Source organism: Danio rerio, chromosome 8 (assembly GCF_052040795.2).
Source record: "Danio rerio strain M-AB ecotype USA chromosome 8, GRCz13ab, whole genome shotgun sequence".
NCBI lineage: Eukaryota > Metazoa > Chordata > Actinopteri > Cypriniformes > Danionidae > Danio > Danio rerio.
This window is the reverse complement of record NC_141028.1, coordinates 45,222,820-45,244,407: the sequence shown is the minus strand read 5'-3', so window position 1 is coordinate 45,244,407 and position 21,588 is coordinate 45,222,820. Positions and strand designations below refer to the sequence as shown.

Genomic DNA, 21,588 nt, shown 5'->3' with positions numbered 1-21,588 from the left:
TGGATATGCGTGCAAGTTAATCTATATTATTATTATGATGTGCTACCTGTTTATTTGTGGAGAATGAACAAAGCATGCAAATGTAATTTATTACAGATATATTGGTGTAGAACGCTGAGCAAATGTAATTTATTACAGATTTAATGGTTGGAGAACGCTGGGCAAGATTATTACACAAAAATGACATTTTTAGGTGAATTATACCTTATTAAGTCCATGTCGCTGACCAACGTGTGTGAAACAATGAAAAAACTCATGCAATATGATTGACGGAATCATAGAAATGCTGGATTAAGATCGTGTAGGGGGTCGAATCTTTTTACGATTAATTGTGCAGCTTTAATATATGTATAAATAAATAAATATTCATTCATTTTCTTTTCGCCTTAGTCCCTTTATTAACCTAGGGTCACCAAAGTACAATGAACCGGCAATTTATCCAGCATATGCTTTACGATGTGGCCCTTCCAGCTGCAACCCATGATTGGGAAAACGCATATGTATTATATAATAATAATAATAATAATAATATATAAATACATATTATATTATTGTTAATTATCAAACATATGTTAAAATAACAATAATAATATTAGGATACAAGAATATTAAGAATACAACTATTCATAATTCTAAAGTTGAATTATTATGTTTAAGAAATATGCTTGTCATTTTTCATTGACAACATTGGACCTTTTTGTCACTGGTAAAATGAAATATTTGATCATTATCAGATTCCTTACAACAATATTGTACAAATGCTAGAGTAGTTATACTGACCCAGCAAACATTTATTTTTATGCACAACACTTTGGGTTCGCTATGATAGAAAAAACATATCAAATGCATGTTGTAATCATATCTCTAAAATGCGATCTGATTATTTAAATGATGTAGATACTTTTGGTTTTACTTTACACTGCTGAGTGCACTCATTTCATAGCTACCATCACTTTGAGTTTAGTTGCAACAAACTGACCGTTATTTACAACTTTATTACCAATTATTCACAGCCTATGCAGCCTGAAGTAGTCATGATTGGCAGGCATGTGCACATCCTCTTGGTAGTAAACAAACATCAGTGCATCAGCTTATGTGTGATTTCGTGGCGGTGAATATGTCCTTGCATTATGACAGAAATGACATTTTTGGCTGACTCATAAATACAAAATGTGACACTTTTAACACAATTTGGAGGTGTCCACGTTGCCAACGTATTTAAATTATTTATGTAAATATATATATATATATATATATATATATATATATATATATATATATATATATATATATATATATATATATATATATATATGTTACTAATTGTTGTTTTAATTGTCTTTTTTTAAGCCAAAACCAAGAATGAACATTTTTCACCCATCTGGAATTTTTCTCAAGATGGTAACCTTAAATCAGACACCACATGCCATATTTAAGGTAGAATTTGATGTATTTGCATTGTATTATTGTTTTTAAAACTCAAATGACAAATTAACTGAAATATTACTTTTGGTGTATCCAAAAAAATTTTAACAAATCAATGAGAGTAGAAAAAGAACATGGCTCAATGCCTTCCAGAGGAAGTGACATCACTTGGTGTAAGTCAGTGCTTTACAAATGATAATGCTTTTTTATAATGATGTATCAAAGCTGACCAGAATGTAAAGACAGACACAACATTTATTTAAATAACAATTTTTTTTTAATAAATCAGAAAATTGATGTCATATGCAAATGTTACCCAACACTTTTGTTTATGATAATTGATGCTGTATTTAATTTAAATAATCATATTAGAAAACTAGCATGAATTAAGATTAGGTTAAGTGGCAGGTTAAGTGGCATCTAATATTAAGGTCTTATGATGTTGTGTGCCTGCTGGGTTGTCATTAACTAATCATAAAAACAGTGATGCTTTTGTGATGGGAGACCAATCCGACCTGTCTATAAAGATGTGGCTTGCTGTTTTGTATGCACTGGAGAGTCGCCCTGTGGGAATAATGTTTCTCAGTCACAATACTGTTTTCCCCCAGCACTCTCTAGGAGTACATTTGCTAATTAGCTGAACTGACAAATCCATTCACTTCATTGCACAATTTTGAATTCTATCTGTTACATGCACAATGAGGCATAGTAAATATTTGAATACAGTGATTTTATGCACAAACATATATTATTAAAAGATAGATTAATTAATATGATGCATGCTAATTATATACAGTATCTACATACACGGAAATAATGCCGCCTTGGAATTATAAGGTTCTATCTATGTTCTGAATGATTTTGGAATATTGAGCTCCAAAGTTTTTGCAATTCATAGTAAACAGTACGTGTGTAACATTTGTTTTTTAAACAAAAAAGTCTTAAATGTTAACAACTTTAAAAAAACATCACATAATGTAAATAAGTTTCAATTTATTAAGAATATGCCAATAACTCAATTTTGGCAAAAATGTCAGATAGAACATTATAATTCTAAGGTGACAATAAGCCTCATGCTATTTATAATACCAGTGTTGTTACAAGTTTATTTACCTGTGTAAAAAAAAGTCCACACCATGGCATTTCTTTATTTCATTTTAAATGTCTGTAAAGATGGTGATTTGGGAATTTTAAAGCCTCCTATACCATTTTTTATTTGCTGCTAATTTTTTAATATGTATATATTTTTTTGAAAGTTTAGACCTTCACTTGATTTTTAAAGGGTTAGTTCACCCAAAATTTAAAATTCTCCCTCACGTTGTTTCAATCACCTTTGTTTAGTTGCAACATGAAACACAGTGAAGAGGTGGAGGGAAGTGAGATTACTCTTGGTCCTGAAATTTGTGCCTGGAATCAGCCTTACAATCTTCGAGTGTGTGGCCCGCTATATATAGATTCATCCATCATTCATTCGGGGAGGTTTAATTGGTGGTATAATTGGTGTGTGTGCAGCTGCTCAGGTTCCATGGGGGAAATTAGCCTTGTATTTCTCGGTGTCTACCAGCGGATGTGATCTTATCATTCCTAATCAAGAATAAAAACAGTTCTGGACACAATGACAATCTGGAGCTGAGCCTGTCACAGTGTCCAGAGCTTTTTACACATGGAATAATGTGCCCCTGTTCATTTTCACTCATTAGCTAGCAATTTATGTGTAATCGGAAAAAGGTTATAACAAAAAAATGAATTGTTGTTCTTGGTCAGTTTTACACACTGATGGTTGTTGTTTTGGACCATTATGCAGTTTCTTTTTTGTATCTGTACTGTTTACCAGTATGATTGTCTTTCTCTCACATTTTACATTTTACATTTTAGGTGCTTTATTGGCATGACAAATAACTGTACATTCGTATTGCCAAAGCAGTGCAGCGTCGCTGCGTACAAACAAGACAGTGCAAAAAAGGGCAAAAAATATAAAATATAATACAGAAATAAAGAAAAGAAAATAAAAATAGATTAATAAAATAAAAATAGGTTAATAAAGATAAAAAGATTAATAAAAATAAAAACAGATGAATGGTAATATATTAAACAGGATAAAGATAATGACAGTTTTGTCAAAAGTAAGTCCACAAATAAAGAGTTCCAGTATTGTGGGTTCCTCAGACGGTGGCAGGAGTGCACATCTGACCTGCTAACACACAGTAGCACACACACTCCCACAGTAAGATGGGCAGTTTCTCACTGTTCGACAGGGACTCAAAGTTTTTGTGTATGTGTGTGAGTTTAGGGTAGAATTTCTCCCAGATCGCGGAGTATTTTGTGCACTCAGTGAGGAAATGCAACTCCGTCTCAATCAGCTGCTGAGTGTAGTGTGGGCACTGCTCCTCCACCGGCAGCCATGTTTGTCTGTGCCGGCCCATCTCTATGGTCAGCTAGTCCGCTGAGTCTGTATCTGCTCAGGGTGTTACTCAGACCTTTATCTGTCACTGTGTGAAGATAGTCTGCCAGAGTATATTGTCTCTTCAGGGCCAGATAACACTGCATTTTGCTTTGCAGTTGCCTTTGAGTTTCCCAGTGGTGTGTGTAGCTGTTCTTGATCTGGTGTGTGATGTGAGTCAGTGGCAGGAGTGTGTTCAGCTTCTCAGGAGATGTCTCAGAGACCCTGAAGCTCTGGGCCAGCTTGGAGAGTGGGTCTGCTCTTCTACTCAGCTCTCTGTCCAGCAGGGCTTTATAGTGGTATGAGTCAGGGTCGCTGAGTTTTAAGTGCTTCCAGAATTTGACAGCTCTTTTCTGTATTTTTGTAATTTGCTTAATTATGCCCTGCATGCATTGTTTGCTGTGTGTCGGTGGACGTGTAGAATGTTCTTACACAGCTCTGTGTGCAGGGTTCCTATTGGGTTATGTCCCATTTGGCCAGATCTTGTTCAGGGTTTGTCAGTGGACCCCACACTTCACTGCCATAGATGGCGATGGGCTCGATGACTGACTCTAGAATCTTTAGCCAGATCTGAACAGAGATGTCTATGGGACATTGGCGTTTTATGGCGTAGAAGGCTCTGCAGGCTTTATCTCTCAGCTCATTCACTGCAGGATTAAAGTTTCCAGTGGAGGTAATGTTAAGGCCAAAAAAATTTAACTGTGATGTGTGTGTTATCCGATTGGTGCATAGTGTGAATGTGTGTTGTGTTCCCTGGGGTCTGGCTCGTTTTTGGAAGGTGATAATTTAGCTTTTGTTTAGGTTGACGTCAGGGCCCAGGTCTGGCAGTACTGGTCCAGCAGCTGCAGGCTCTGCTGAAGGTCATGTTCGGTTTGAGATAGCAGCAGCAGGACATCTGCGTACAGGAGGCATTTGATCCGAGAGTCGTGGAGATCGAGACCCGTAATGGTGGATCGCTCCAGGCTGAGCGCCAGCTCGTTTATGTAGATGTTGAATAGTTTTGGGCTCAGGCAGCAGCCTTGTCTCACTCCACGCTCCTGGGAAAGATATTTTGTTTTTTTTTTGCTAAGTTTGATGCCACATTTGCTTTCGGTGTACATTGATTTAATAAGGTCGTAGGTTTTACCACCTAAACCACTTTCCATCAGCTCATAAAGTAACTCTTGGTGCCAAATTAAGTCGAATGCTTTTTTAAAGTCAAAGAAGTATGCATATATTTTACCTTTATTTTGGACAGTGTGCTTTTCAATTAGCGAATGCAGTGTATAAATGTGGTCAGATGTGTGGTATTTTGGTAAAAATCCAGTTTGACTTCTGCTTAAGTGATTATGTGTCGTCATGAAGTCCAGTAGTCTGGCATTTATTAAACTACAGAATACCTTTCCCAGGTTACTGCCCACACAGATACCTCTGTAATTATTGGGGTCAAATTTATCTACAGTTTGTGTCTGTTTGTACTTTATTAAATAGAGTTTGGAAACGGGTTTCCCATATTTCTGAATTTTGGATCGGTAGTACCCCTTCGGTTGGGGAACTTCAATGCTATTCAGTGGATTTTTCAGGACGGCGCTCTGACTGTGCGTTTCTGGATGCGGTGGTTTCCTGTCCTCGGATTATGGGCACGGGCACTGTGTTGCATGCCTGGGGGGTCAGTTCATGTCGTCATTGCGATGCCATGACTGTTGTGCAGTAAAGATCGCGGCTAGCCTTTGCAAAAGGGCAAACCACCCCTGTTGTCCCCTGCTCTGCAGCGGGCACTCGGGCAGATCTGAGGGTTTCAGCGAGAGATAATCTGTCGCCCACGGGCCCGCGGACCTCCCGCTCCTCTAAGCGCTTCATCCAAGCTTCGGGCGGGGGAAGCGATCCGTCTAACAGATGGTAGCCCTTACGCCCGATGACACTGGGGACCAGACGTCCACCGCGGCATCGGAGGGTAGGCTTTCATTGTCCGATGATGATCCAGACCCGCTCGCCCCCTCCGGGCAGGTGAGCGCTGTCACAACGGATCCTGAAACGGACATGTTAGCAGTGCTTTCCCGGGCTGCTTCGGCCGTGGGTTGGAAATGGTTTATCCCCCAGCTCCACGGCTGGACCGACTTGAGGGGCGTTCCCTTCTTCCCGGAGGTGCACAGTAGGCTCACGCGGTCTTGAAGGGCACTTTTTTCTGCTCGTGCTGCGTGTCCCTCCACCCTCAACACTCTTGACGGTGGAACAGCCAGGGGGTATGTGGCGATTCCTCAGGTTGAGTGCACGATGGCTGTCAATCCGCACGGCGCCTCTTCTTGACGGGGTTCGCCTCGTCTCCTATCCAAAGCCTGTAAGTTATCTGCCTCCCTCGGAGCTAGAGCTTACAAGGATGCGGGCCAGGCTGCTTCCGCCTTGCTTGCGATAGCCACCTACCAGTGCTACCAAGCGCAGGCACTGGCCGAGCTGCACGAGGGTGGGTCCAACCCAGGCTTACGAGCTTCGCACCACCGCTGACTTAGCTCTTCGGACTACTGAGTCCGCTACGTGTGCGTTGGGGAGGACGATGTGCACATTAGTGATCCAGGAGCGCCACCCCAGGCTCATATGCGCGAAGTCGACAAAGTCCGCTTTCTTGACTTTCCCATATCCCAAGCCATGTTCGGCGACACCACCTGTGAATTCACCCAGGAATTCAAGGCGGTGAGAGAGCAGTTGATGGGTGATGTCTTATCGGCGGTCCGTAGCCCGCTCCGCACGCCGTGCCATTCATACCTGCTACTCGCCGAAGGCGTCCGCTTACGAGAGCTGCCCCACCCCCGCACACGCCTCTGGCGAAGCGAGCGCATCAAGCACCTCGGAAGCAGGCAGCCCCCCCTGCCCAGAACGCCGCTAAGTCCGGCAACGGACCGCGAAGCGTCCCTGGGACAGGCCATCTGGAGAAGAGGGAACTTGCTCTTTCCCCGCTGGAGGGCGGGGCCCCATTTCCAACGGTACTTTTTACTGCCATGAAAACATCATTGAAAGAGCACTCTTTCCCTTCCCCGGATGTGACAGCACAAACCTTGCCAGTCCGGGACACGGTGCCTTCCGGCTCGCAGGTTCTACGTGCTTCGCCAGTGGCTCACGAGCACTGGAGGGACGGTCTCCCTTCCCTCAGCCCTCTAGCCCCCTCTCCGGAGTCAGGGTGCAGAGCCAGAGGGAATCACTCTCCTCCAGCTCTTCCGCGGGACCCTCGCGCTTCCCGGATCAGCACACCCACTCCGCGCTGCCCCACCGCTGGTACGTCAGCGTTTGTAGCGATGACTCCATTAGTGAGGGCTCTGCCTGCCTGATTAGCACGGGCCAGCCCCAGCCACAGGTTACGCGATTCAGTTCGCGGCCCCCCAAGTTCACGGCCGTGTATTTCACCAGGGTCAACCCCCTGTCCGCCCCTGTCTTGCGAGAGGAGATTGCTGCCCTCCTGGCGAAGGGTGCAATCGAGCCAGTTCCTCCAGCCGAGATGGAGAGTGGGTTTTTCAGCCCATACTTGATCGTACCCAGAAAGAGCGGTGGGTCACGACCAATCCTTCTGCGCGTTTTGAACCGCTGTCTGCACAGGCTGCCGTTCAGAATACTCACGCAGAGGTGCATTCTCCAATGCGTTCGTCCTCGGGATTGGTTTGCAGCCATAGACCTGAAGGACGCATATTTCTATGTCTCCATTATTCCACGCCACCGCCATTTTCTGCGGTTTGCATTCGAAGGTCGAGCGTGGCAATACAAGGTCCTCCCCTTCAGGCTCTTCCTGTCTCCGCGGGTCTTCACCAAACTCGCGGAGAGTGCCTCAGTGCCCCTTCGGCTCGCGGGCATTGGCATACTCAATTATCTTAACGACTGGCTGATTTTAGCCCACTCGCGGGGGCAATTGATTATGCACAGGGACAAGGTGCTTCCGCATCTCGCGGAGGATCTCTTTCCTCGGGATGGAGCTGGACTCGGTCACCATGGTAGCCCACCTCTCCGAGGAACGCGCTCGCCTGTTGCTGGGCTGTCTGAGAGAGCTCGACAGCAAACTAGTGGTCCCACTGAAGTTCTTTCAGAGGCTCCTGAGGCATATGGCATCCGCAGCCGGCATCACGCCGCTCGGATTGCTCCATATGAGACCACTCCAGCCCTGGCTTCACGATCGGGTCCCAAGACGCGCATGGCACGCAGGCACACACCAAGTCTCTGTTACTGCGCTGTGTCACCGAACGACCCCTCGTTCCTACAGGCCTGTGTGCCTCTAGGACAGGCGTCCAGCCATGTTGTTGTTCAACAGATGCTTCCAACACGGGTTGGGGGGCCGTGTGTCACGGGCTTGCAGCTGCGGGCCTGTGAAAGGGTGTCCAGTTGCATTGGCATATCTATCGCCTAGAGCTGTTGGCAGTGTTTCTCGCTCTCCACCACTTTTTACCGGTGCTGGAGCTGCAACACGTGCTGGTCAGAACGGACAGTACGGCGGCGGCGGCGGCATATATCAACCGCATGGGGGGTATGCGCTCTCGCCGCATGTCTCAGCTCGCCCGCCGTCTGCTCCTCTGGAGTCACCAGCGGCTGAAATTGCTGCGCGCCATTCACGTTCCAAACACGCTAAACCGTGCAGCTGATGCGCTCTCACGGCAGCTGTTATGCCCTGGAGAATGGAGACTCCACCCCAAGTCTGTCCAGCTGATATGGGCGCGATTCGGGGAGGCCCAGATCGATCTTTTGCTTCCCCAAGAACGCTCATTGCCAGTTGTTTTTTTCCCTCTGCACGGATGCACTGGCCCACAGTTGGCCTCGGGGCATGCGCAAATATGCGTTTCCCCCAAAACTGCTCGCGCAGTTTCTGTGCAAGGTCAGAGAGGACAAGGAACAGGTTCTGCTAGTTGCGCCCCTCTGGCCCAACCGGACCTGGATATCAAAGCTCTCCCTCCTCGCGACGGCCCTCCCCTGGCAGATCCCTTTGAGAGAGGACCTACTTTCTCAGGGACAGGGCACCATCTGGCACCCTCGCCCAGATCTTTGGAACCTCCACGTGTGGTCCCTAGACGTGAGGAAGACTTAGGTAACCTACCGAGTGCGGTGGTTAATACCATCACTCAGGCTAGAGCCCCCGCCACGAGGCGCGCCTACGCCCTGAAGTGGAGTCTGGAGTGGTGCGTCTCTCGCAGAGAAGACCCACAAAATTGCCAGATCAGTATTGTGCTCTTTCCTCCAAGAGAAGTTGTACAGCAGGCTGTTGCCCTCCACTCTCAAGGTTTACATGGCTGCCATCTCCGCTTATCATAACGCGGTAGGGCTGCCAATCCATTTATTCATTGGCCCGTTCAATACTCTTTCAGACAAGCGGCTTCTGAACCGAAACCTTCCATTTGTGGATTTTCCCAAAGATCAAATCCACTGTATAGCACTTCCGTTCCCCATTCTCGGGAACGAAGGGTTACTTCTGTAACCTCAAACGTTCTTCGTGATCATTTTTGATCAAGTTTTTCCAGTTGTCCAAGAATTGATTTGAGTTAATGGAGTTCTCTATTGTTGTCAGTTTTTTTTTTTTTTTTTTGAGGTGTATTGTGCCTTTTTGATTCTGAGTTTTTGTTTGTATTGTTTAGTGTTTCAAAGTAGAGAGGCTGAATCTCTGCATTATTTGGTTCTCTGTGTTTCTGATTTGATTGGTTTCTGAGGTAGAGATGCAAAGATATAATAGACTAGTATGTTTAACACTAAAACCGAAAGTAGGTAGTGACAAGTCTGTTTTAATGAGTTATTTTCTGAATCAGTAATTCAATTGATTTGTTTAAATGCCCGATTCAATTAGTATTAGTACTATACTATTATTTTATACCAATATGCTAATATTATTCATTTAATATCCAACACAAGTAGGCATGACAGCAGTTAATAAAGCCATTATTGATGTTTTCAGATTCTGGCTTTTAATATTCACCTCGCAGTGCACTTATATTATGCCACATGAACTGAGATCTGACAGAAGTAATTGAATTGTACACAAAGTATGTCAGACTAAAGAAAAAAATAGCAATCATATTACTTTTTAAATTTACTCCATAGCGCGTATACACACACACACTAGCATCCCATTGGTCACATTGTCAAGGTCCAGCTTTCAGGCACATCTGGAGCAGTGGAGAATAAATGCACTCTTGAAATAAGGATGTGATGGGAGATGCATTATGGCAATGGAGTGAATAATTGAAAAGGAAGGACATTTCCTCCTCTAGCATCACTCAGAGCCTCTCTAACAGTCACTTATGCATGCCGACCGCATCAAGCACTTAAGTGATACGCCTTCCTTTCAAAGTTAGGTTTTAGATATAATTGGGCAGAGGAGGAATAAATCACTACCATTGCCTCTTAGAAAGTGCTTTTAGTCTTTGATATCTCTGACTTGGATATTATTATTATCTGTTTAGATAACTCAGACCATCATAAATAATTGGAGTTTACTGCATACTAGATTTGAGTTCTCTTTCACTCTGTTTACACTGTAAAAATAAGGATCAATGAAATGATGGGAAAGAAAGAATAAGTTAAACCAATATTCTTGCTTGGGTTATTGAGGAAGATGTGGCTACCTAAGAAAAACTGAAGGGTTACTCCAAATCACAATAACATTCAGAATATTGGAATTCAACATTAAGAATATGGTGGCTGGACTAATAAACAACAACCCAGACTATATTTAATTTTTGTAATAATAATAGTTATAATAGTAATCATAATAATCACAATTATAACTATTCAAGTAATAATTTGAAAATGAATAATTGAAGGGGGAAAAAAGCAGTCAATTAAAGACACTTTAAATATATGTATTTATATATTTCTACGTTTTTACAGTGTACAGTATAGCTTTAGTTCAGCTGCAGTTGTTTTATGGACACAGTTTATTTTAATTTAATATTTATTTTAGTTTATGTATTTAAGGCAAACCAAAGTTAATATGTGGTTAATATTTATAAACTTAAAACTAACTGGTAATATAAAAAAGACAAAAAAAAAAAAAAAAAAAAACATTTAACTATGTGAATTAATTTCTAACCTCATCCAGTGCTTTCTAGTATAGGATCATTTTCTTTGTTACTTCATTTTATTTATTACTACTTTTCTCAAACAGGTGGTAAGCTGTAAAGTTAAGTTTGTATAATTGTATTTATTTTTATTTTTATTATTTATTTAGTGTACTTGAATGCTGTTAGACTCGGAACATGATATTTTAATTGTATTGTATTCTTTATTGTATTTATAGATTTTCAAATTGATTTTATGCAGATGCAATTTTTTCCAACTAGAATTATACAAGTAATCTGGTAAAATTATATTCATATCGCAATATAAACTGCAAAAATAACAACATATTGTGATTTGTTAGATTTTTCCAATAGGCAGCCCTAATCAGCAGTCCTTCAAAGAGCACATTGCAGACACAACTTTTCAGCATCAAAAAGATTAGACTCTTCCTGACTAATCGTGCTGCTTGACTTCTAGTCCAAGCTCTTGTCATTTAGGCTGAACTAATGCAATGTTTTTTTTTTTTTTTTTTTAGCTGGTCTCCCACCTTCCCGAGAAAGCTCATGGCATACTGTACTCTCTTTAACTTTCTGCACTGGTCACCTCTTAAAGCTTGTAAAAGGAACCCACCCCAATCGTTCCAAGTCGGAAAGTGAGCCGATGTCATAGTAGCATCAAAGAAAGGTTTAAAAATCACTTTCTAGAACCTTTTCTGTCACTGTTCCTCACTGGTGGAATGATCTTTCCAGTCCCATAAACCTGCTGATTCACTGGTTTCATTCAAACGACAGCTGATAACTAATCTCTTCTGTTTTGACCTTTTTTTTTTTTTTTTTTTTGCAGATTTTACCCTGGCATAAGTAAAGTATACTTATAATTATAAGACTAAAGAAAGATGATGAGGAAAGTAGCTTTATTTGATCTAAAGAATGCTAAGGCAGCCATTATTTTTTCTAATATCATATTTCTGCATTCCTAGCCTCTCATTCCCTTTGGAAATAAAGTGATCGAATGTCATGAAGCATCAAGACTCTTGTCTCTGATTGATCTCTGTTGTCTGGCTCCTGCTAGCGTCAAAGATTCCCTGAAAGCTTAGAAGCTTCTGGAATTCTTCCAAAAGAAGTTTTAGAGTCCAGCATATCTGGAAAATGTATGCTCCCTGTCATTTCCATGAAATATTAACAGATATGCTCTCATCTTTGAATATGCCTTTATAGATAGAGACAGCGAAATACAATAGTTGTGCTCTTTAGATTCAGTTGTTAACCCACACAACATAGAGTGAGCAGAACAGGCAGCGGATCGCATTGATCGATCTGAGAGATTTACCATGTTGGAAGATGTAATTGATTGATTGTTTTTTGGTTTGAAACTTGTTGTAAGAGAAGCCAACCTGCAAGACAGTGTCTGAAATCTTTTGACAATGCCAAAATTTCATTGGAGGGTAAATTTGATTGCAATGACTATTAATGAACATGTCAAATCAATGATCAAAGACCACAGATTTTAACCTATGATTATAGTAAAATCTGTCCTAAGGCCAACTCACACTGGACGATTTTTAATAATCCTGTACAACTGTAGCTTGTAAAACTCCATGCAAATAATTCTTATGTCACACCGTAAGATCTCAGATGTCATTTAAATATCAGACTGAACAATAATCAAGATACGCCAAACACAGACATGCGAAGACACAAGAAGACTCATCCGGAGGCCATTTTCCAATACCAATATGCAAAGTTTGGACTTGTGTCTTTGGAGGTTCAGAATTGCCAAGTTTGACTCTAAACATACTCTCAAGAACACAAGGATACAAGTCTGGTGGTTCTTTAATGGACTGGAAACTACGGTGCTTAAAAATTGTATTGTTTGCACAGTCTGATAGCCTACTGTTAATTAATTAATATGAATTTGTCATAAACAACATAAACTTTATCCAGTCAAAACTCACTAAAGTGAAACTGTAATTTTGCCAACCGTTTGAGTGTCAAATTCATGTAAAAGTCACATTTCTACATAGATTTGAATCTGATTTAATTTATGAAAAGTGGCATATACAGTGCATCCGGAAAGTATTCACACAGCTTCACTTTTTCTACACACCATAATACCCCATAATGACAATGTGGAGAAGATTTTTTTCAAATTGTTGCAAATTTATTAAAAATAAATAACTGAAAAATCACATGTACATAAGTATTCATGGCCTTTGCTCAATACTTTGTTGATGCACCTTTGGCAGCAATTACAGCCTCAAATCTTTTTGAATATGATGCCACAAGCTTGGCTCACCTGCCTTTGGAAATTTTTGCCCGTTTTCTCTTTGCAGTACCTCTCAAACTCTGCTTCCCTGCTGGAAGATGAACCGTCGCCCCTTCTTAAAAAAGGTGTATTAAAGCAAAAAAAAAAAAAAATAATAATAATAATAATAAATAAATAAATAAATAAATAAATATATATATATATATATATATATATATGTAAATCTAATTTAGGCCTCATTTGCCTGCAGTGTTAATATATTCTAAAACTCATGGCAATTCTTAATACAGTATATCATTAAAAATTTGGGTTCGAAGCAGGCAAGCAAACCAAACCAAATGCACCCAATATTAAATTTATTTTTGATTAGCAATATAAAGAAATGTTAAATTCTGATTACACTACCATTCACAGGTGGCATTTACACTAGTGCATTTTTGCTTTTAATACACTTAAGTTTTGTTACAGCTACATCTAGCATTTACCCTACTCCAGAATTTTTGGCCCATGAAAATGGAACATTTTGGAAATGCTAAAGGCCTGTTTTAGACTGGAAATGCGGGTGTTCCGTCACAGCCTGGATTCTCACAAGTGGGCCTTAGGGATCCTTCAGGTTGGCGTCAAGCTTAAAGTTAACTTGATAATTATGCTTTAATTATTTGATTCCATTATTAAATATGTCATATTAAAATGATCGAAGTAATGGCATTTGCCCTTTTCTGAGATTGATCACTTCGGACTTGGTGCAAAAACAGTTAAATACAGACATAACTGTAGCTTAAACTTCCAACAGCTGCACGACAACTAGGACTACATTTTCAGTTGTATAAAGCAAACTGTCACGCAAATGTAAAGGGATAATTATAGATGTATTAACAAGCTCTCGAGTGCCTCAGGTCTGCAACTGTTTCAGAATCACACTCAATCTCAGAGTCTGTTGATTCACAAACTGTATGTGTGCTCTCTTTGTGTGAACACGTTAAAATATCCACATAGTTATCAAAATTAATGTTCTGTGAGTATTTTATAAAGGACAGAAAGAGGTGGGCCTCGAACACGGGAAATGAAAAAGGTTGAGAACCCGTGCATTACAGTGTGGACTGACCAAAACACTTTTGAAAACTGAACTTGCAGCTATTCACATTTGCTCTCTGACAAATCTTCTGGATTGTGTATAATTTTCTGATTTGTCAAGCCCCACTTATTTGACCATTACAAATGGAAAACAAGTATTGGTAACAGCAAGATATGCGCATGGCCATTGTCTGTGTGTGTATGTGTGTGAGTAATTATGTATCGTACGTTTAGGCTGTACAGTGTGGATGGAGATCGTCTTTCTGAAATACAGTAAAAATGCCAGTATAATTGAGGAGCATATTCATTCTAAAACACAATTTTAAAATAAAAATATGCTAGTGTAAAGAAAGCTCAATCCCATTTGTGTCAAAACCTGGGGTCTATTGAAAGTTTAAGCAATTTTAGAAACTTTAGAAACGCCTACTTTTGATCCATGAGCATGCTAATTCCTTCCTGCTTGCAATCTCACTGAAGACTGAAGTGTCTTTTAGGAGAGTAATACATGCTGTCATGAATTATTAAGCAGAACATCTTCGCATAAGATAAAAACATGCAGTCTCCTGAATATCACAGACATGTCACAAAATAGGACTATAATGTGCTACATCACACACCAACATCATGCAATCCCAGACAGAGGAACAAACAACCTTAAAAATTGCCACTTTCTCTAATAAATAAAATGAACCGATTGTCCACCACTAGATGCACCTATTATGCAAAAATCAGTTTTATAAGGGGTTTAAACACGCTTGTCTGGCAACAGTGTGGGAATATAGCCAATAATTAATTTACTTTTTATAATCACACTTAATAAAAACAGTTTGCAGAAAAACTTTGATTGACATTTTCCCTTTGTAAACCATAGTCTAGTCCAATAATGGTGATCTCTTCCTCATTAGCATAAACAGCCCTGAGTGAGATGCAGCTGTCCACCATTAGAGTTTTCACACCAAATCTACTGAAGATAAAGTCAGCAACTAAGAGGCTTATAAATGTGGAGTTTTAGGTTGCACAAATTGCAGTCTTCATAGACTTCCTCCTTCTGAGCTACCCTTTTTTTTGACATTTTATCAAAAAAAAATTAAAATCAATTAAAAGGTGAGGCGCATGCTCGAGTGACGTCACTGGCGTCACTGTCTCCGTTTGGTCACATACTGCGTGTGCTTGAAGTTTGGACTTGCTATTTACTTGCAATTTAAATCTTAATCATAAAATTCTTCCTCATTTGCTAAGTATTTGTCTCTCCTACTTAGGGTGACCAAACCCTTAATACATTTATACAAACAAAACTGCTTTAAAAACGGTCTGTCCCTCGAGCATCCGCCTGTTGTTTGTAGCTTTAGCCTGCTAGCGCCGCTGGTCAGCTAAAGCTACCGACCTCTTTTACCATACACTTTTGACTTACTGGCTTTGCTCTTTACCCCGTAAAATGTCGCTTCCGTCTCTGTCCTTGTGTGCAGGAGAAGCATCGATGGAGGCGTTGGAGCTGGAGCTGGAAGAAGTGGAGTCCCAGATTCAGTCGCTTATGGTGAGACGGTCGCGGCTACGGGAACAACTGCTTGTTGTACCTAATGCTAAGGCCGTCTCATCACCTAAGGTACGTGGAAATTACAACCACATCATTCCCTCTACCTCAACCCCGCGTCCTTCTCTGTCCAGGCCCAGCGCACCCGGGGCGCGGCTCAGCCAGGCGTCGTTCACGCCGACACCCGGCTACCACGGCGCCTGGGTGCAGCTGCGCAAGGTGCTTCCCAGATTTCGGGGCAGAACGTCTCCTCCCGTGTTCGAGATCTCCACGGAGAACCGCTTCTCCCCTCTCCGCGAGTCGGGTCCCGATGTGGCCATCATCGGTGACTCGATCGTTCGTCACGTCCGTGCCGCTTCCTCAAAAGGTAATAAAGTACGTACTTTCTGCTTTCCTGGTGCCCGTGTGAGAAATATTTCTACACAGATTCCAACCATCCTGGGCGCTGCCGAGAGCCCTGGTGCCGTTGTCCTCCATGTGGGGACAAACGACACCGGGCTCCAGCAGTCGGAGATCCTGAAGAAGGACTTCAGGAGCCTGATCGAGACGGTTCGACGCACCTCGCCCGCCACGCAGATCCTCGTTTCTGGGCCGCTTCCTACCTACCGCCGAGGAAATGAAAGGTTCAGTAGACTTTTAGCTCTGAATGAATGGCTAATAACATGGTGTAAAGAACAGAAATTGCTCTTTGCTAATAACTGGAATCTTTTCTGGGAGCGTCCTAGGCTCTTCCGTCCTGACGGCCTGCACCCCAGTCGAGCCGGAGCTGAACTCCTGTCGGACAACATCTCCAGATTACTTCGCACCATCTGACTAGCAGGTAAAAATTCACAAAATTCCCATTATAGCCACCTAGACTCTTGTTCACCCCACTTAAACATCAGTAACGCATATCTGGCAAATCCTATAGAGACTGTGTCTGTTCCTCATAATTATAGATTAAGAAATAAACGTACTGTGTGCTCCAGAAAAAATCTAGTAAGAATCAAACCAGAAAAACCAGTTGAAAGTGAAAATACAAATTTCGTAAAACTTGGTCTCCTAAACATCAGGTCACTTGCACCTAAAGCACTTATCATTAATGAAATAATAACAGAAAACAATCTTAATGCACCCTGTCTCACTGAAACCTGGCTGAAACAAAATGACTATATTAGCTTAAATGAAGCAACTCCTTCAGGATTCTTATATAAACATGAGGCTCGTCAAACTGGTCGTGGTGGTGGAGTTGCATCAATCTTTAGTGATTTCCTTAATATTAAACAGAGAAACGGACTTATGTTTAGCTCCTTTGAAGTATTATCGCTTAATGTTCAGCTTCCAGATACTATGCAAAAACCTATGTTATCTCTCGCTTTAATCACCATATATAGACCCCCAGGACCCTATGTCAAATTTCTAAAAGAATTTTCTAATTTTATTTCTGACTTACTAGTCAAAACTGATAAAATGCTAATTGTAGGTGACTTTAACATCCACATAGATGACGCTAATGATACATTAGGGCTCGTGTTTATGGATTTAATACACTCACTTGGGATAAAGCAAAACGTTGTGGGTCCAACCCATCGCTTAAAGCATACATTAGATCTAATTCTATCTTATGGAATCGAGGTTATTGACGTAGACATTATACCACAAAGTGATGATATTACAGATCACTACCTCTTACTATATAAGCTGTGTTTACCTGAAATCAGCAAACCCGCTCCAATACTCCGCCCTAGTAGAACTATTGTTCAGTCAACTAAAGATGAATTTATAAATAACTTACCTGATCTCTCTCTATTTCGTAATGCACCCGCAAACTCAAATGATCTTGATGTAGTAACCAGCAGTATGGATGCCATCTTTACTAGCACACTAAATACTGTGGCACCCATCAAATTAAAAAAGGCCAGAGAGATTAAAACTATACCATGGTATAATAGTCATACTCGTGCGCTCAAAACAGCAACCCGTGCCCTGGAACGTAAATGGAAAAAAACTAATTTAGAGGTCTTTAGAATTGCGTACAAAGACAGTATGTCCAGCTATAGGAGGGCTCTAAAATCTGCCAGGACCGAGCACCTGCGCAAACTGATAGAAAATAATCATAACAATCCTAGATTTTTATTTAACACCATCTCTAAATTAGCAAATAATCGGTCATCCTTGGAACAAACTACTCCACCGCAAATTAGTAGTGATGACTTCATGAATTTTTTCAGTAATAAAATAGAAGGCTTTAGACAGAAAATAGGAGATGCCAAACTTTCTGCACCGGCTTATACTCCAAATCCTGTAAATATTTCATTGAATCACAATAATAACCTACACTGCTTCAAAATCATAGAACATGAAGAGTTAGTGAAAATTATAAATAGCTCTAAACCAGCTACGTGTATACTGGACTCAATTCCAACAAAATTACTGAAAGAGCTGCTACCTGCTATAGGAGAACCTCTTCTTAACATTATCAACTCTTCTTTATCTATAGGCCATGTTCCAAACTCTTACAAGCTAGCTGTTATTAAGCCTATTATTAAGAAACCGCAACTTGACACCAACAACTTAGCTAACTATAGGCCTATTTCAAATCTTCCATTTATGTCTAAAATACTAGAAAAAGTTGTTTCCACTCAATTATGCTCTTTTCTGCAGACGAACAATATTTTTGAAGTGTTTCAGTCAGGTTTCAGGGCTCACCACAGTACAAAAACCGCCTTAGTGAAAATAACCAATGATTTACTCTTAGCTGCTGACCAAGGGTGCGTCTCGCTATTAGTTTTACTCGATCTTAGTGCGGCATTTATTACCATTGACCACAATATCCTCATAAATCACTTAAAGTCTACAGGTGTCCAGGGACAGGCTCTACAATGGTTTAAGTCATACTTAACTGACCGCTACCAGTTTGTGAATATTAATGGAGAGCCTTCACAAGTCAGCCCAGTAAAGTATGGGGTGCTTCAAGAATCAGTTTTAGGCCCTTTACTATTTACAATTTACATGCTACCTCTGGGAGACATTATTAGAAGACATGGGATCAGCTTTCACTGCTATGCAGATGATACTCAATTATATATTTCAACTAAACCTGACGAGACGTCTGAACTTTCTAAACTAACTGAGTGTATCAAAGACATCAAAGACTGGATGACCAACAATTTTCTTCTCTTAAACTCAGACAAAACAGAATTATTACTTATTGGGCCTAAATCTCGCACACAGCTGATCTCGCAACTCAATTTACAATTAGAGGGATACAAAGTTAGTTTTAGCTTTACTATAAAAGATCTGGGTGTCATATTAGACAGCAATCTAACTTTTAAAAACCATATATCCCATGTCACAAAAACTGCCTTCTTTCATCTGAGAAATATCGCTAAATTACGAAATATGCTATCCATCTCAGATGCAGAAAAGCTAGTCCATGCTTTTATGACTTCGAGACTGGATTACTGTAATGCTCTATTTGCTGGCTGCCCAGCATCCTCTATTAACAAACTTCAATTAGTACAAAATGCAGCAGCCAGAGTTCTGACCAGGTCTAGAAAATATGATCATATAACCCCAATTTTATCCTCCTTACACTGGCTGCCTGTTAAGTTTCGTATTGAATTTAAAATATTACTTCTCACCTATAAACCTCTAAATAATCTAGCTCCTGTTTATCTAACCAACCTTCTGTCTCGCTACAAACCAACTCGCTCTTTAAGATCTCAAAATTCAGGGCTTCTGGTAGTACCTAGAATAGCAAAATCAAGTAAAGGAGGTCGAGCCTTCTCTTTCATGGCTCCTACACTCTGGAATAGCCTTCCTGATAATGTCCGAGGCTCAGACACACTCTCCCAGTTCAAAACTAGATTAAAGACCTATCTGTTTAGTAAAGCATACACTCAATGCATCACCTAGCGGGTTCCACACAGGCTTCTGCATCTTGCTTATATACACGATGAACAGCAGCTACGCTAATTATTCTCTTTATTCTCTATTTTCACCTGGGGATACTCATCCCGAGGTCCTCAGATTATGCGGAGTCACTGATTGGATCCAAGACCAGCGACGTGATGATCCCAAGGTTTCCATATCCGGGACCAGGCCATATCCTGAGCTGCTGCTGCGCTGATGGTCGTGGGGAGTGGAGATCATGAGTCTGATTCCAGCGACGTTCCAGGGACAGACGAGTCTTCGCTGAGGCCATCTTCCTGCCTAAACCACGGCAAATGAAGCTCTGCACAAGACTTTTGGCCAGCGGAGAAATTAAAATGGTCGTGCCCAACTGAGTCTGGTTCCCTCAAGGTTTTTTTTCTTCACTCCCATCAGGTGAAGTTTTTTTTCCCTCTCCGCTGTCGCCACTGCCTCGCATGGTTCAGGATTGGTAGAGCTACGCATCGATGAATTGGCTCTTCAGTGTTTGAACCCTCAGTAATGATTAAATCACACTGAACTGAGCTAAACTAAACTGAACTGAACTTAAACACTAAAACCTGAACCACACTGTTCCAGTTACTATGACCATTTATGTGAAGCTGCTTTGACACAATCTACATTGTAAAAGCGCTATACAAATAAAGCTGAATTGAACATTTTCAGTTTTTCACAAATGTAACGTTACTTGTATTTATAAGCAATTGTAGCTCTGCCTAGGGCTGTGGGATTATTCAAAAATGAATCGCAATTGTGATTTGAAACGTTACGATTAGCTAATCGCAAGAGGCTGCGATATGAAATATATATTATAAGTATTATTTCATTTCCCCACCCAGAGCAAATGCACTGCCATTTGTGTGTGATAGCCAATTGAGTGAGCACACTTTCGTGCTACCCAATCAGAATTGCACAACCAAATTCTGCTGCTTCAGAAGCATTAATAGACGTATTAATATAAAAGAAAAACAGGACATCGGTAATATGGGAATATTTTTGTTTCAGAGTCACAGACACTGAACAAAAACAGGTCATTTGTAAGATATGTTGCCATAGCATGAGGAAAAACAGCAACCAGCATCTAAAAGTATGAGGAGTGTCTTGCTTAAAAGTCAATTGAAAGTATTGCCAGTGACACTCAATCTTGTAGCAAGCAGCAGCAAAGTACAATTTCAGAGTTGATTTAGCCATGTTAGTTGGCTGAGTGTTCTACATTTTTATTATAATTATTTTATATTATTAAAATGTATATTATTTACTTTATTATTATTTATTTAGTTTTTATAAAAAGTTACACTATCTCTCTAATTTGAGTTCAACATGTTTACAGAAAAGTAATTTCTATTTGTGTTTACTGTTTGCTCCAAGAGAAAATTGAGAATATATGTTTAACTTAAATTTGAAGTTAACAAATTTCAATAAATGTTTAACTTAATATCGTTTCAGTTCCTTTTTTTAACTAACACTCACTGCATTTTAGCAGTAAGAAGCTACGACAAAAATCAAATCATTAAATCACAAATCGAATCGAAATCTCAGTATCTGTCAAAAAATTGACCAACAAAAAAATCGAACCACAGCCCAAGCTCTGTCCTCTTTTGAAAATAGCATAATCTCATTTGAAATTTAAAGCAAAAATGGCACAGTTATGATCAAAGCCTAAAAGGGTCAGTTTCAAATTAAGTTATTAAACACTATTTGAGTGGTATATTGAGCGGAAACTTCACACACACACACTCTAGGGCAATTCGTTCCAGCCCTCCAAATAGTGTGACCAAGACATCAAAAATAAATTTGGTTCAGTCGAAAAACGTATATGCTGTTGTGTCATCACTTATATTGCAAGTCATATCTCTCCGCTTATGCTTTTTATGAACTGGCCCCCATAACAAACTTATAGAAAAGCACTGCTCTACGGACATAAGAGACCTAATCTTGTAAA

General features: G+C 40.6%; 2 protein-coding genes across 2 annotated transcripts in view; one reads left to right on the top strand and one right to left on the bottom strand.

Moving 5' to 3' along the window:
- lzts1 (leucine zipper, putative tumor suppressor 1) overlaps positions 1 to 21,588 on the bottom strand; it is a 57,733-nt gene that overhangs the window by 26,627 nt on the left and 9,518 nt on the right. The window lies entirely within an intron of this gene.
- On the top strand, positions 4,438 to 20,307 carry LOC147842808 (uncharacterized). Its single transcript, XM_087265273.1, has 3 exons — positions 4,438 to 4,538; positions 15,670 to 16,554; positions 19,746 to 20,307. Exon 2 carries the CDS (start codon positions 15,681 to 15,683, stop codon positions 16,545 to 16,547), a length of 867 nt encoding a protein of 288 aa, XP_087121399.1. The 5' UTR covers positions 4,438 to 4,538; positions 15,670 to 15,680; the 3' UTR covers positions 16,548 to 16,554; positions 19,746 to 20,307.

What these genes read in the sequence shown, in the direction of transcription:
- LOC147842808 (XM_087265273.1), top strand. Translation starts at nt 15,681, where the DNA reads ATGGAGGCGTTGGAGCTGGAGCTGGAAGAAGTGGAGTCCCAGATTCAG.